General features: G+C 38.8%; 1 protein-coding gene across 2 annotated transcripts in view; it reads left to right on the top strand.

Annotated features, from left to right (window-relative positions):
• The window catches only part of KIF16B (kinesin family member 16B), a 132,235-nt gene that overhangs the window by 107,582 nt on the left and 7,959 nt on the right, over positions 1–16,694 (top strand). Inside the window, exons 24-25 of one of the 2 annotated variants that reach the window (XM_035890247.1) lie at positions 6,618–6,701; positions 13,070–13,143. In XM_035890247.1, the coding sequence (XP_035746140.1) occupies positions 6,618–6,701; positions 13,070–13,075 (90 nt within the window). In that variant the 3' untranslated portion in view covers positions 13,076–13,143. Of the gene's footprint in view, positions 1–6,617; positions 6,702–13,069; positions 13,144–16,694 lie in introns of those variants that run through there. The other variant, XM_035890246.1, reaches the window with a different exon arrangement.

The raw sequence follows: 16,694 nt of genomic DNA, 5'->3' as shown, positions 1-16,694 counted from the left end.
GCATAGCAATAAAATAGAGACAGGCTGGGAAGCTGGGAAGTGGGAGAGAACATGTTGGAAGAGATAGGAAAAAAAAAAAAAAAAGGAAAGAGTATTAGAAATGGAAGAATAAAACTAGGTGACAAACTGAATATCCAGAAAATAATCCCCTGGATATTCCCTCTTCTTGCTTAGTTGATAATGGAAAATACTGTCTTTAATCTTCCTGTCCTCTGTGGGCATCACTTAGCTAAAGCATAGGTATTGGGGAAGCACCATGGGGTTTATGTGATGGGGGACTACGTTGTTATTTTTTTAAAGGAGAATAACTTCAGAGTTTTATTCACTCATATTTGGGAAAACATCATTTGGACTTTAAATAGGTTGAGCTGTATCAACTGAAAATGTGACTTAGGTGGTTTTTAAGTTATTTTATTGGTTCCTTTGTTAGTGGACAGTTACATTCAAATAATTTATCTTTGATCTCTCTTTGATTTTTATTTTGCAGAAATTATAAAGTAGCCTTTAATCTGTTCATTAAGTGCTAACTTTCTCCCTTTGCCTAAGGCTTTCTTATGAAATTGTGTAGAATTGGTGGTTTATTTCAGACAAAATACTTGTAAAACTATAGAAGTTAAGCTTTTTTTTTTTACCTTGTTGTCAATTCCCTAAATACTTAGTGCAAATTCCTAGTTAATACAGCTTTTGTCCAATTTCTCTAGAGTCTGGGAGTCTTAGTACATCTTGAGAAGTTGAGGCTTAAGTTACTTTGTTTAAACTTCAAAAACTAAAAGTAGGACAGTTTTTTTTCTTTCATTACTCCCTGCAAAATCAAGTCAGGTGCAGTCACACCGGCTGCCACATTCTTCTCTTTGATTTTTCTCATCTGTGACAGAGATTTCTGGTACAAAGGATCAAAAGTCAGACATGCCCTTTGAAAAATGAGAAAATTCAGAGTTGTAAAAGTAACATGAGTGTTAAAGATGACTGACTCTTTAATTTAATAGTTAGCATTTCCTTAATTTTCTTTTTTCCCCTTTTTCCCCCCATTTAAATATATCAAAACATTGAAGTACAAAGAGAATTTGGGATGAAAGATTAAAGATGACTCAGCCTCCATCAACGTCTGCCCTGTTTTTCTTTAAAAAAAAACCTTTTACCATATTGTAGGCACTAAAACATAGATTTTTACCCACCAGAAATAATGAGATGTTTCAATCCTGTAGATTTTTGCTTGATGTTGGAAAATGGCACTTTTTTTTAATGTTTAGGGAGCATAACACTTCGAACAATTTCACGCTTCAGAAGTGACAAGCCTACATGACTGTATTATGTGCTATTTTACTTTGGTCCACTATATATTGAAATATCATCTACAAAGTACTGTGCAAGACTTTTTATTAACACGTTATGTTCCGCTGTACCCATAAAACCCCTGAGCTGATTTAAATCAAGCAGGTCCCTAGCAAACTTCAATTCAAGTCAGTGAAGAGTCTCCAACTGAATATAATTAAAGGACACCCTTCAAATGCTGATGGCTTTGTTTTTGAAGGGTCCTGAAACAAGAGTGCACCCCATCCCAGGCAGAGCCTTTTGTGGTATTGGAGCCTTCATTTGCACTCTCTTGGCTTCCAAAAGGCCAGTATCCAAATTTGCATTTCTTCCTGGGGCTCAGTAGTTGGAGGCTATGAAGTTGTATGATTTCACTAAAAGACTATGCTCCCATATAGATGTTGTTTGGTATATGCTGTTTCCAGAAGCAGATGAATCTTAGTGTCAAAGAGTTGCATATAAGATAAAACAGGTGACTAAAAACAGGTCACTTACTGTTCTGCCATCTACTCTTACCAGCATTAAATGCCTGATGATAACCTTGTTAAAACCAGTCTCCTGACTGAAATATAAGAGAAGTATAGGAATCCATTCAGCTGTTTAAAATTTACTAGAATAATACGTGCTAGGTATGAAGCACCTTCAGCTTGAGGACTAGACCTAATGCTGTCTAAACTTGATCGTACCAATCTCACAAATACTGTATCAGCGTAGGTGAGTACCGTTTCCTACAGAGAAGGTGGCTGAGACACAGAAAAATAACATGTCCCCAAGTAATACAAGACCCAGAAATAAAGCACAGCCTTTATTTATTATAAAGAAATTAAGGAGTAAATTGCAAATGACTGTTTGCCTCTCCCTAAGACTGCTACTGCCTAGCAACGATTGCCAGATAGGATAAACATCATTAACTGTAAAAAGTTTAATGTCTAAAAGACATTAGGAGTGCTGATAAGCAGTCTTGAGGTGTCTCCGTACTATTTTAAAATATTATCTGGCTTTGCATTTTGGGTCTAAGAGTAGTCCCAGCTTTGCCCATGGTATGCATATGCATGCGTGTGCACACTCATATGTATATAATGGAATTTGTATTGCAGCGATGCTGTAATTACATATAGAAGGGAAATGGTTCTGCAGCCAAAATAAAAATTAGAAATCTTGCACACTGCGTGCAGAAGCTTCTCAGGAAATCATTCGAGCTCACTCTTCCTGTCAGGCTGGGGAATATGCCTCTTAATTTCCCCTGACAGAAAACATATCACCTCATCGGCAGCCCTAAAAAATGACAAAACATCCCCACTGAAAAAGACTGACTGCCAACTGCTTTCACTGCCACTGCAGCAAGGGGGACAGGGAGAGGAGGGCTGTGCTTCAGAACTTTCAGGAAAGTGGAATGATTTACCTTGCTACCTGTAGAGTCCCACTGTTACACCTTGTATTACTGCAAAACGTTCATCTTGTAGTCAAGGTGTGACCCTTGAATAATTAATTTGAGCCAGAGGCTACATGGCCATTTAATTCTAAAAGAATAATTTATATTCCTGAATCTGGATAGTGTGAAATTCTCTTACAGTGTTTGAGCCAAGGCAAACATCTTGATGCAAAATCTACACCTGCAGATCTCTTAAATATGTAAGTGACAGAACAAATGCGGCTCAGCCACATACTGTGCTGCGTGCGTTAACCCTGTAGCAGTGGTAATCTCGTCTGAAGTCGCTGTGCAGTTTCTTAAAGGTGTTGTAGCACTGCTAATAGCAAAATTTGAATTTCTTGAAATATTTACTACTGCCATTTGGCTTAAATGAGTAAGTTATTTTAAATAAACCTCAAAATTCTTTTGAATCATTGCATTTCTGAATCACACACAATTACATTCAGAATCTGTGTGTCAAATGACACATCAGGACAGAGGATCTTTACAGACAATTATCATAACATTTGTTATTATTTCAGTATATTTGTATTGGAGGGCTGTTTTTTTTTTTTTTCTTTTTTATAAACCAACATTGTGACAAGGTGAGAACATTTTATTGACACTGCCTATTTGTGGAAGTCTTGTACCCACATATTTTTCCCCCATGCTAAAGGAGTAACTTTGTAAGTCAGAGTGACAGAGATCAATGGTGTATAAATATAAGCAAACTACCTCTGGTAAATATTCTTTGTATATTTATTGTATTTTTGTATAAATATACTACAATGGACCAGCTTCTTATTACAGTGAAATTAGAGTCACACAGAGGACTGCATAATTCACATTGCCACATGAATGCTTCTAGTTCTCATGTTGCAAAGATAATTTTCAAGCTGTGAACTGGGTGGAAACTGGTGCTGTCATGTCTGCATTAAGCATTCAGACAGCCTGAAACTCAATCCTGGAGAGTTTTGAATGTCTGTCTCTCTTTTTTTTTTTTTTTTTTTTTTTTTTTTTTTTAAATTTTGGTGGGGATTAGACTCTTGGCAGGTAGGGGAGCAGAATGCATTGGCATAATCCAGGGTTTCCAAGAGTTGCCGAAGTGATGATGAAATCTATGGCTGGAGCTTTTTCTGTCACATAGCTGGGTGGTCATCTGTTGTGTCACAGAAATGGTCTCCATTTTTTATTTGTGGCATGGTCATCTGCTATTCCTTTGGCTAAAAGAGGAGCCAGAGGCAAGGTTGTGCGCCTTCTGCATCCGGCCCTGTAGAGATGGTGACTGCAGTAGATGATCAGTCCTTTGTAACCTACCCTCTGCAGGATGCAAAATCCTTCCAAGTTACATATTTGTATGTATAGGTATATTCTGTATGCACGTATGTGTATTACAACGTAAGTAATATGTATATGTGTGCCAAGTATAGTTTGGCCCATTGGTGTTCTGATCTGGATGGGGGTTTTTATTATATATAGTTGTCTAAATCCAAAGTATTCAGATCCAGGTCTTGACCAGCAATGAAATTATGATTTTCATTTAGGTACATGTTGTGACTTTGAACATTTCAGGGCCAAGTCTCTTGGCTGAGGCCTTTCTCTGGCGTATTAAATTCATGACTGTAATAATGGACTGTCATTGGTTTGGTTTCAAAGATTTGTACGATGTAGTGATTTGGGAATTAAGAAGTGTTAAAATTATGTGAGTAGCTACTTTGGTTTGAATGAGTTTAGCAAAACTTCCGGGCTTTAGAAAATGCAACTGATTTTCTTCTAAGATGCATCCAGAAAGCAAATAGATTAGGAAAGCAACTTGCTCATCCCAAAGTTTTGTAGAATCAGTCCCCAAATGCATGTTAAAATCAAACTTAATTTAGATGAAGAAATCATTCCTGGTTTTAGCTGTAACACCTTGATTTGACTCTACAGAGTATGTCTGAGGATGTTGTAGCAGTAGGGTTTTTTTATTTGTGCAAATTGTTTTTTAACAGATGCTATTTTAAAATTCTATAATGAAAGTATTTATTAGCGACTAAATATAAAACAGTCTCTGTAGGGCCAGGAGGGGATTGTGGTGGTAGTCATTTTAGCTTGCTTGTTTCTGGCAGTGACATGATGCAGTGCTATTTAATAAAATATAATTTCTGCAGGGGTGGGATTTTGAGGCCCTTTAAAATATTAGCACTTATAATCCTGTATACATTAAGGAGTGAGTAATGCAGTGAAAATAAGTCCCAAGGATGTAATTATAGGATATTGTTTGGTTGTGTACTGCTTGTCCTGCCAACGTGAGGAAGCAGGCAGAGCGAGAAGAATATGGTTGGGAAATTTGAGGAATATAATTGGGGCATGCTGACAAGACTGATGCAGAGCAGACATCTCCTCCATCTCCTCCGGTGCCCCACATCACTTTATATTGCTCATTTGAAGATGTCTAGGCATTTCTTTGAAATTATCCAAGTTGGAGTTGAACCAGAGAATGAGAATAAATTATTTGTACTGCAGAATTCTTCTGTATTTTAAAGATGCTTACGTTCCGTGTTAATAACAAAGCTCCTAATTTAATTCAGTATATTGCTGCTCCTTGTAACCAGCCATAAATTCTCTACAGTCCTGTATGTGCTGATATACTAAAAAATGATGCATCTTGTTTATTAGTTCAATATCATCAAATAGCCAGGGGAATTCATGCAGGAGGCATCTTTACACAGGGCTTTCTCCTGCAAAAAAGCTACAGCAATGCCAGTGGGAGGTTGCATATTTCTGTCTTGTACAGTGAGAGCTAGGAGGAAATTGGTTTTGATGTGCCTTCAAGTGCAAACACAAACTATGTGGAGAGGACTTGCTTTCTTGTGCACCGTTCCCAGCAGCAGTGGCTTTAGCAGATCAAGTTCACTGGTACTTGTTACCAACTCTTGCGTCTTTTGTGTGTTTTCCAGATATAGCTGGCTGGAATTTGTTCAAGCACTTTATTTGTTGGTGTACAAGAAAGGAAGACAGTCCCTTGCTCTCTCCCTTACCAGTGTAGCTTGCCACAGTTCCTACAGGACGAAAAAGGAATGAGAAGATAGCTTTGAACACCTCTGTGGAAGAACTCCTAAAAGGACAGATCTGAATAATTGTTTTTAGGAGTTGTGCCTTGTTTTCATTTTCAGTGTGATAAATGGGATTTTGCGTGCTCATGTGGATTCTCTTCAGAAATTAAAGCTGCTTCCAGCATGGACACGCATTTGGATGTGTTTGAGCTACAGTTGAGTTACAGCTCAAGAAGTCCCACTTCCCATAATCTTAGCTGCCATCACAGCATAGGTGTGTGCCGCTGTGAAGGAAGAAGTCATAGTTCAAGACACAACGAAATTTGGTCCATCAGATCTGGCTCAGGTGTCATCTGGTGTCCAGCAATGCCATCTTCCACAGTGTAACTTCAGTGATAGCTCTTAGATCCAATGATCTTATGTTTGCCATACAACATAAGAAAAGACAAACAAATTACATGACAATACAGTTGGAGACCACAGTTTTTAAAAGACTGAATGCAATCTTTTAAGATGCACAGAATTTCTGAAGAGATCTTTCTCACGCCTTAGTTGGTGCTATCACATCAGATTCAGTTTGCAACTTTGTAATCTTTACGCGGGCAAACGGTGTCAGTCTAATTCCCAAATTTGCTTTCTGTCACTCATTTATGACAAAATGTGTTGCTGTCTTAGCAGTACTACAGATCAGATTGTAATCATGTCAGTAGAAATGTGTAATGGGATATTTGCTAATAGCATATAGTGTAGCTCATGAATATTTGGCATTTTCTTCTTCCCAGTTGCTTCATAGTTTAAAGAGAATTTTCTCATTTGAGCTTGTCACTTCTGATGCCGACTCATCCTTTAATGTCTTTCAGCTTGCCACTTTAGAATTCCCTCCAAAGAAGCTCTTTGGAAACAAGGATGAACGAGTGATTGCAGAACGACGGAGTCACTTAGAGGTAATGCCAACTTTTTAACCAGCTTCTGCAGTGTATTTAGGTGCAGTACTCCCTGCTTGACCAACAGAAACCATTCCCATATGGTCAAAATTAAATAGCCTGCTTGTAACTATGAAGTTTCTTCCTGCCTCATTTAACACAGGAGATGGCAGCAGTAGATTGCAAAGTAATAAAACATGCCTTAAAAAAAAATTAATCCTAGTCTAGGAAAAAAAGCATCTCCAGAGATATTCATAGGAGGTACATTTATTTAAGGGGGAAAGGTTGTGGGTGAGGTAAGTGTTCACTGTAGACAGATGGTCTCTGTGCAAGACAAGATTAAAAAAAAATTGGTACTTTAAATGCAATTTGTTAGCTGAAGATTTACTATTTTATCATGGTTACTATATCCAAATATCTCACGACAGAAGGAAAGCAATATTTAGGTATCTTTAAGCTTTATTTTGTAACCCAGCTTTTTGAATGTATTTTTTTCTTTCAATTAGTTTCAAAAATTAATTTTATTGTGGACAAGGTTACTGAGTTTATGAGGTTTTGGTTGGTTTTTTAGTTTGGTTTTTTTTTTTTTTTTCTGCAGTGCCATGTGGATGGCATAATTTTTGACTCCTATCACATATTTCTATGCTAATGCATGTGTTATTGCAGCCCAGGGGCAGGAGGTGGGGTTTTGAGAAAGAAGAGGATGCATGACCAAAGACTAAACCATACACCCCACAACTATATTGTAGCCACATGGGGATTAGCTGATCATGCAAGTCATTAAGAATTATATTCTTTGTAGAGCTAAAGTAGCATTAAGTAGGGCTTTAGAAAAATTAATATAAAAGTAGATTGCTCGCAACTGGAATCTTTTCTTGCATGTTTTGAATTTTTTCTATGTACTTCACCTTTTCTTTGATCTACAAACAAAACATCCTCCCACTGACTTTTGATGTGAGGCTGTCTTACATGTGGCACAAAATGTAATCTGTTTTTTGTTTCATGTCCTCTACAGAGGGCACAAAGGCATGGCCACATTACAGTCTAGTACTCAATTTGCATATTTTTGTACCAGTAAGAAATTTAATCCCTTAATCTTTCTGACCTTTCATTGATTTACTAACAGGTTTTATTTTAATGTTTCTAAATGTTAAAACTGCTGTGTGATCATGGTCATATAGTACTTACAGCTCTCTATATAGCTAGGTTTTAGCTTAAAATTAAATTGCTTCTATTTTAACTATATTAAGTCATTAAAACTTATTACCTATATATTTTTCAAACTCAGTAATAATAATATATAACCACTGTTCACACGAATATGTTTTGCCATATGCCAGATAGTACACTTGGTCGTGCTCCTCAATAATCCTGACAAATCAGTTGGTGTTGGAGAAACTGAAGATCCCCTGTGGCTATGGGAAAGTTAGATAAAGAGGACAGGGAGCCAAGCAAATGTTACCATCCTTGCCATGAGGAATTTGATGCAACAAGCTGGTCAAACCCCCGCTTAGGTCTGGATCTTTAATTGTGGTATTTTCACTAGATATTTTGCAGCAGATTGCTCTGGGTTTGGCAACAGCTGGAGAGTAGCTACAGCCTCCTTGGTGAAGAGTGGGAGAAACCACCTAAGTAGTGATGGTTTCCAAAGTCATGTAACACCTTGAAGGCTCAAAGCACATCTTGAATTATACTGGGAAAATATTTGGCAGACAGAGAAAGTGTGATAGTGGAAGATGGCACAGGCACCACTTCTATTTAAAATGCTGGCTGTTCCTGCCTTGTGGCTTTCAAACTGGTATGAACCTTGAGCACACTTTGGTGGCCTAACCGGAAAATAGTAAATGGATGGATGGCCTCTGTAAGGAATGTGGTTTCTTGGCCTTTTGACAATAGCGTGTTTCTCACATGGAAATTTGATCAGGTAAAAGGTGAGGGCATTCGACTTTGGTAACAAGGAGAAACATGGCTTGTACTGAGTTGGCTTTCGTACCTGGTCCTGTACCTTGAATTGCTGAAAACCCTTTGCAATCTCTTTCAAGCCTCACAGGTGATGCGTTGTTCTACCTGTAGTATGGTATAAGAGTTTATTTGATTGTTCCACATGGTTAGTCAATAGCTAATGAGCTAACATAGCATGCCTAGAAAAAGCAAAGCACAACTTTCAGGCCAACAAAAATGTTTATTCTTATCCAACGTCTGAGCTGATTTTGTTGACTAAAAATAGATGACAGCCTGACAAATATCACTGATAAGTGTTCTGAACAAATATTCTGTATTTTATGATCCTTAGTAGAGCTGTCATCCTGGTGGTGGATGACAAAGAAATTTCTCTGCTCTTCCAGTTTTTACATTAGGTATTTACACATCTCAAATAGGCTGTGAATTCACATTGTTTTTCCTGAGCTTTTTGGATTGCAGTGGGATAGTACAGCTTTGGCTGGTCCAGTGCTTTCCACAGGTCATTTCTGAGCAACAGCGGTTTCTTTTTTTAATTTACATTTTTTTTTCTTGAAGTATGCACATAACAAATTAATATTCAAACTCCCATGTAGACCTGTGTGAGGGATAAGAAAACTTAAGCTGTCATATCAGTCAAACGGCCCGAGTAGAGTATTTGCTGGAATTAGCAGTTGGTTACTGAAATGCCCTTGCAGGCTTTTTTTCTTTACGTCAAAACTAAATTGCAGCTCTCAGTCTGATCTGGGAAAATAAGCAGATAGTCTGGGAGTTACTGTAGGAGCAAAACTACTCTTTCAATTAACTAAGCATACGACAGTCAGAGAGCTGGTTCTAGTGCAGATATCTAAACGGTTCTTTTATTTTACTCACTTTGGCTTTAGTCAGGGAAATTTTCCTTGAGCCTAATTATAAAAAGTTTTGTCCAAAACATACTTTGTGGAACAGTTTAGGAAGAGTTTGGTTTTTACTACACATCACCTCTTGGATTCTTGCCACGGTAGGAGAAGTGCTGAGGACAGCAGGAGAGGAGTCTGTGGTACCAGAATCAGGGGCTGAAGGGTTTTCTTTAACATTGTCATGTAGAGTTACCTCATTTCAACTTGAGATTAGAAGCAGGTATATTTCATCATAATGGAGATTAAATTACTTGGGCTAAAAGACTCCAGAGTACCCCAAATTATGAGGGTTGTGATTTAGAATCATTATAAATGCAAAGTTTATGTAAAACTTGAAGTTCCTTTATTTATCCTAGCTGAGAGAGACCTGGGAGTCCTGGTGGATGACAAGTTCACCATGAATCAGCAAGTGTGCCCTTGTTGCCAAGAAAGCCAATGGCATCCTGGGGCGCATTAAGAGGAGCATGACAGCAGGTCGAGGGAGGTTATCCTCCCCCTCTACTCTGCCCTAGTGAGACCACATCTGGAGCACTGCATCCAGTTCTGGGGTCCTCAGTTCAAGAAGGATGAGGAACTCCTAGGGAGAGTCCAGAGGAGGGTTACAAATATGATTTGGGGACTGAAGCATCTCTCCTATGAGGAAAGGCTGAGGGAGCTGGGCTTGTTTAGCCTGAAAAAGAGAAGACTGAGAGGGGATCTCATAAATACTTCCAAATATCTTAAGGGTGGATGTGATGAGGATGGAGCCAGACTCTTCTCAGTGGTACTCAGAGACAGGACAAGGGGCAATGGGCACAAACTGAAGCATAAGAGGCTTCAGTTGAATATGAGGAAGAAATTCTTTACTTTGAGGGTGACAGAGCCTGGCACAGGCTGCCCAGGGGGGTTGTGGAGTCTCCTCCTTTGGGGATATTCAAGCCTTGCCTAGACAATGTCCTGTGCAACCTGCTCTGTGTGTGACCCTGCTTTAGCAGGGGTGTTGGACTGGGTGATCTCTGGAGGTGCCTTCCAACCCCTGCTATTCTGTGATTTTGTGGTACAAATGATAAGTAACCAAAAGCTTCACAATATCTTGTTGGTAGGAAAGCACATTATGTGTGCATTTTTGTGTGAGATGAACCTGAGAAGTCTTTGATCTCTAGTATGATACATAGGTTGCAATGTAAACACTTCTGCTTTGGTGTTTGTTGGTATAATATGAAGTTTTTTGACCAATATCTTACATTTCCATTGAGGTTTGGAAAAATAATATGCAAGTTTGCACGAAGGTTTTGCCTGTACATCTTAAGAGAAAACACCTAAATGGTATTTAAAACTACCTATCTGAAATGCCCTATTGCAATCTATTAATTTAGTATTTCATCAGGGACCTGTTGCAGGGCAAAACTCTAAATTAATTGTTCCGTAGTCTAAAGACTGTAATTTCACTTCAGAGCCAACCTTGCTTGATTAAATCCGCCTTAAATGAAACAGCCAAGAATTCTTTTGATTAAAGTTAATGAATAGAAGTTAGTATGTTTCTATCCTTTCACACGATTAGAAATCAGAAGATAAGGGTATAGGTTCCTTTTTTAAAATGAAATCAGATGATGTATATTCCTTTTTTATTTTTTAAGCAAAAACTTTGTAAAGGAAACACACGTCACAAGAGATACATGATTCAGTGAAGGTATCTGTTCCTGTTTTAACTGCAGAGTATCTTTTATTCTTTGGTGAGATGCTAGATCTGTGGATGACAGTAAAAAGTTTTCCTGAAATCCCAGCTTCTTTGGATACTGCATTTCTGTATCATATCATTCTCCTCATTATTTTTCTTCTCCTGGACTCATGCTTCATTGTAGTAATGAAGATTATCATCAGCCTCATTTTCCCATTGTGCAGCCAAAAAAACTGGGCAGGAGTAACTAAGCTGACATAACAGATTGAGTTGTGTTTCTTGATTCCTTGGTCAGAAGCCTTGCAGCCATGGACCCACTAGGCTTTCTTTTCTACTCTTGCTGTCACAAGTGTGCTTAGAACAAAGACAATTGTTATGCTGACAGGAATCCCAACATGTGGTTGTTTAAAAGAAAACAAAAAATCCCCCAAGCCTCAGCCTGTCTCCTTGCCTACATTCCCTGTTTCCCATCCCTATTTCCACTGCTGCATTTCCTCAGGTTTGTTTGTGGATGGCAAAGAGGAACAAACAAAATCCCTGATCAGGGATGCACCGAAAGATAGCTCAACATTTGGTAGGAGTCATGTTCTGCTGCCACATACAGAGCTCAGGGGAAGGAAGAAAGAAACGCAACCTGTAACAGCATGGTAAAGCAAGCCTACTTCAGGTTTTGTAGGAACACATACATCTTCCTGGCATTGCCTCTGCTCTTCTTTTTTCTTGGTACTTTGAACGTCTTTAAAAGATAGACACTCTCAATTTATTTAAAATTAATAATGCAATTGTCCTTAACCTCCTCACTTCCTGATGTCGTCTGATGAGGTGTTAATGCAAGAGGCAGAAATAAATCTTGTACGAACTGCATAATTCAATTTTGCCCTCAAATCTGTAGAACTGGCTGAGGAAAGCATCGTAGACACTGAACTGACTGAAATATTGCTGCTACCTACAGTCAAAATTGAGCTTCCAAAAGAAGATTCCTTAACTTAGAAGCTAAATGCTTTGTTTTGGTTTTAGTTTGTGTTCTCATTTGAGTTCCTTTGGAGGTGATAATTTCTAGGTTGTTTTTTTCTATAGGGCTTTAAAGCTAGCCACTCCAACTTTCCCCTTTAGAAGTGAGATTCTGCTGGTTTTTCATGGCTCTGAGAATCTGATTCTTAAGGAAGACATGAAATAATGGAAATACTACCTTTCCTTGAACTTGAATTCATTCTTGTTATTTAAATGTATTATTTGTGTCAGAACTATCACCTTGGTGATAACCAGCAAGAGAAACATCTTAGGGAAAAAACCAAACCTTAAAATATTTGTCGACAAATTTGGCAGAGTGTTTGAGTCTGTCTGAGACCTCATTTCTTGAGGTTTCCTTCATGAGGGCAGAAACATTTTTATGAGATTCTAGATAATTCATCATCTGAATATTCAGTATGGACTTAATGAGTACATCCCACTGGCCTTTGTTTCACAGCTCCATCCCTTAATCTGTTTAACTGAGACAACATGCTTCATGCTAGTTCCAGGTGAATTGAAGTTTCTATTGCAAAAAGCCTGTCAGATGAGGTTAGAGTTACCATTTCAGTTTGATTTTTTCCTGAGTCTGATGCCAGTCACAAAGACCTTTCAAAGCTACTGATTATGTGTCAGTTCAAAGTGATTATTAAAAGGAAATTATTAAGACTCCAGGATCAGCTTACAACAACATCCCTAATAGCAAAGCTCACCAGCCTGGCTCTTGCAGATTGAATGTTTGCCTCTGGCAGTGAGGTTGTAAATACTGTTCCTAGAAGCACCTCAATGAGAAGGACTTCAGAAAGCTTTCAGAATACATTAGATAATCATTGAAAGATAAAAGGAAGCTTTTTCTTTTGTTACAGACATGAATGCACACCAGATATAACTGCTAGTGCAAAAGCAGACCGATGCAAATGTTGGTGTTTGATAATCCTGGAGAAGATTGTTTCATACCCATGGTCTGAACTACAGAATCCAGCTTCTTGGAGTGATGGTTTTAATTTCCCACTAGAGGAATAGGGATGTAGTGGGAACACAGGAGGAAAGAGCATGGGCACGTCCGCAAAGAGAAGAGCGTGTGTTGGTTGGGCCATATTGTGAATATCAATTATAGAATCCATGTCACGGCTCATTTTCTAGATTAGTCTCCACCAAGTGCCTTTCATAACCTCTAGTAACCATTTAAAAAAATGAAGAACAAAAATAACTGCTTTTCAGCAACAACACTGAAGTCTTGCCTTGCCTGCAGACAGTAAGACTTTGCAGTAGCCATGTGAGAGCAATTTCACATGTCAGGTTTGCATCCTTCGGTGCATCACTGGGGCTGCCTAAGGCACCTGGCTTTTCTTCTTTGAAGCAGCAGCCCTCAAAGAGGAGTTGTAGAAGCTCTCAGCAGTGAAGCATTTAATTTTTTTCTGGATGGTGCTGCTTCTAGCGTGAGGCACATTGGCTTCAAAAACTGAATAAATAAAATTAATTTTACTTATTGATTACAGTCACTAGATACAAATAAGTCGAAACTAGGACTTTGCATATGTCAGCATTTGATCCTCTACCAATAAAATGTTACTTTGATTAAATACCGTAGACTCTCAGCCAAGCCCACAGCAAATGTGAGACATTATTCTAGTAATACCAATAGAAGAGAAAGATGGTAGTTTAGAAGGAGTGAAAGCCTGGGGTTATTTTCTGGATGAGTTAATTTTAAGCTCCAGTCCAACAGCCTACTGCGTGCAAAAGGAACAGTGAGCATAAGCAGCCCCTTGGTCTCATTTGCTCAGACTTGGTGCCTTATTCAAGATCAGGTCTGAAACCCTGTTTTGCAGAGTTTGCTAGAGGTAACTTTACATAATATACATACCCCTTTACAAGAATTTTGATGTTTCTTTTTTTAGATAATTTCAGATCCCTACCTCAAGATCTGGATCTTTTGTTATATAATGTTTAGCTCCATTACAGCCAAAGAATTAAATAGGATGTGCGATTCTGAGACCTTTTTTCTTTCCGTTTTAGAGATTTCAGAGTGTCAGAAAATAAGGAGGTACGTTTGTCATAATTTAATAAGTTCAGAATATGTGACAGCATATAGTTTGAACTCTAGTTTAGCTCCACATCATAATGTGTTTTGCCATCAGTTCAGAATAAATTTCCCAACACCTGCCCACAAATCAAGTTTGAAGCTGTGTACCTTTATCAGTCTCCAATAATGGTTCTCCACGTTCAGATGTGAGCAGATGAATAAAGGCAGTGCTTGGCCAAGGACGCTGGGTTGAACTTGATGCTATCCCTTTCCAAAGCAAGTGTATCAGTCATCCTCCGGCATCTGATTTCACCAAAGGAAGTAGAGGGTGATGCATGTCAAGCGCTTTGATAGCTGTTTGCCAAGGCCACTCCAGCAGATGACGCGCTGTCCCTGCTGGCCCAGGGATGCGTGGTAAATTCAATCCTGTTGTTGTTCTTCCTGGAATAGATTTTGACAGGACTTGTTTTGACTTGTGCTCCAGAGAAAAGATTGGTTTCCTTCACTAGTCAGGTCTGTTTTGATCTTTTTTAATATGGCCATTCACTTCCAAAAAAAGACTCACACTGATAGAGCACCTGTAAATCAGCTTTTGCTGCCTCTCTTCTTTTTTTTTTTTTTTTTTTTTTTTTCTTCCCTGCCAGCCTACAATTCAGTTTTCATCGGAGCTACTTAAAGCCAATGAATATAAGCTTTTAGCATGCAGGCATTGTAAGAAATATTAAGTCCTGTGGATTTTAAATGAATTTCAGGCAGAATAAGATTGTAATTTGGGATGTAGACTGACTTCAGAAGTTAATTCAATTGATGCGGCATAATAGTAATTCAAAATAATGTGCTCATGCCATTAGACTTGCACAGAAAAACGCTCTAAATAGCTATAATGAATAGTTTGGATTTTGAAAACCTAGGAGAGCAATTTCACCTTGAATCATAACTGGCATCTCTCAGAATGCTTGTACATTAATGGAAATTCAAAAAGGTGTATGAATTCAAGTAAATTTCAGTACCACCCTGGGTAAAATTAAATTTTAGTGGCACTCAAACACTTCTGGAGATGTAGTGGTAAAATCTGTTTCACCTGTGTAGCTGTGGAGGAAACTAACCCTGATTCAAGGGATCTGCATTATGCTGTGCATAAAAACAGGGAGAGTTTCCCAAGGGGCTAAAAATACAAGTTCTGTTTTTTTTAAAATGGAGTTTAGCTGCTTAAAGAGCTTGCTTAGTTCCAAAGTCATTTAGGTACCTCTAAACATGCTCAAAGGAGTGGTGTGTGTAGTATTGCTGCTTCACTCTCTGCTTTGGTTGAAGTCAACCACCAACACAGACTGCTGTAGTGTTAGTGCCACTGCAGGGGCAAGAACACAAGTCTCCGTGGCTCAGTTTTGTAACTCCAGCAAAAGCAAAGGCTGAGTTCTTTGCTATCAAAGTAAAATTTTGGTTTTATAGATCCAGTGTTTACAGCCACGTTAACATTTGGGAGCTATATAGGTAAATTTGTTCACTAACAAAGGAGCTGCATTACATTTCTGGTGGGAGCTTTCAGTCTCATCTCCTCCTATCTAGCTCCTTAGCAAACAAGTTCAGTCTAACAAATTAAGAGTTTACGTATGTGTATCACAGTCAAATTGGCAAGATATTTGCTAGTATATTAAAAAAAACCCCCAAACTAGCATAATTTGCCATACTCATATTTTTTTTGTACTAAGGGAAACTCATGAATTCTGGTTTCTTTGGAAACGTCGCCAACCTATGGCACAGGTAGACCCTGCAGCAAGCTTTTTTCTGCTGAAGCTGCTCCTGGCTGCTGCATCCCCAGCAGTTCTGGTTCCTGCGGTGCCAGGCTTCCTTTCCTCCGTTGGTAAGAGGACGTTCGTGCAGGCAAGGTCTGTCAGTAAGACCGCTGGAACTTTAACAGAGGTGTGCTTTGGGACAGCTGGTGATGTGCGTTGGGCATGGCTGTGGAATTATACGCAGAATCTATATGTAGAATTTGGTTTGGATGGAAATCATTGGTGCATGGGGTGGAGCTGTATGTAGAGGTGTAAAACATGCAAACACAGGGTAAGATGGTACTGATTGGGAAGTTCTTGATTGATTTATTTATTTTACTCTGCCCTCCCCTCCCCCCCCCAGTGACTACTAGGTGTTCTCTGTAAACAGCCTTGTTTCTGATTAGGCCTAATCAAAGTGAACAGGAAGGGTTTGATTAAAACGAGTCAATCGTTTATTCTGGGCTTGTGTAATATGAAGCCAGTTAAGCCAGCCCTGAGCCTAATTAATGTCTGCCAATCTGAAGCAAATCATAGAATCATAGAATGTTTTGGGTTGGAAGGGACCCCTAGAGGTCAGCTAGTCCAACCCCCCTGCAGGAGCAGGGACACCGTTAACTAGATCAGGTTGCTCAGAGCCCCGTCCAACCTGGCCTTGAATGCTTCCAGGGATGGGGCCTCCACTACCTCTCTGGG

Source organism: Egretta garzetta, unplaced genomic scaffold (assembly GCF_000687185.1).
Source record: "Egretta garzetta isolate BGI_Z169 unplaced genomic scaffold, ASM68718v1 scaffold252, whole genome shotgun sequence".
Classification (NCBI taxonomy): domain Eukaryota; kingdom Metazoa; phylum Chordata; class Aves; order Pelecaniformes; family Ardeidae; genus Egretta; species Egretta garzetta.
This window is presented reverse-complemented; position numbering and strand designations above follow the sequence as displayed.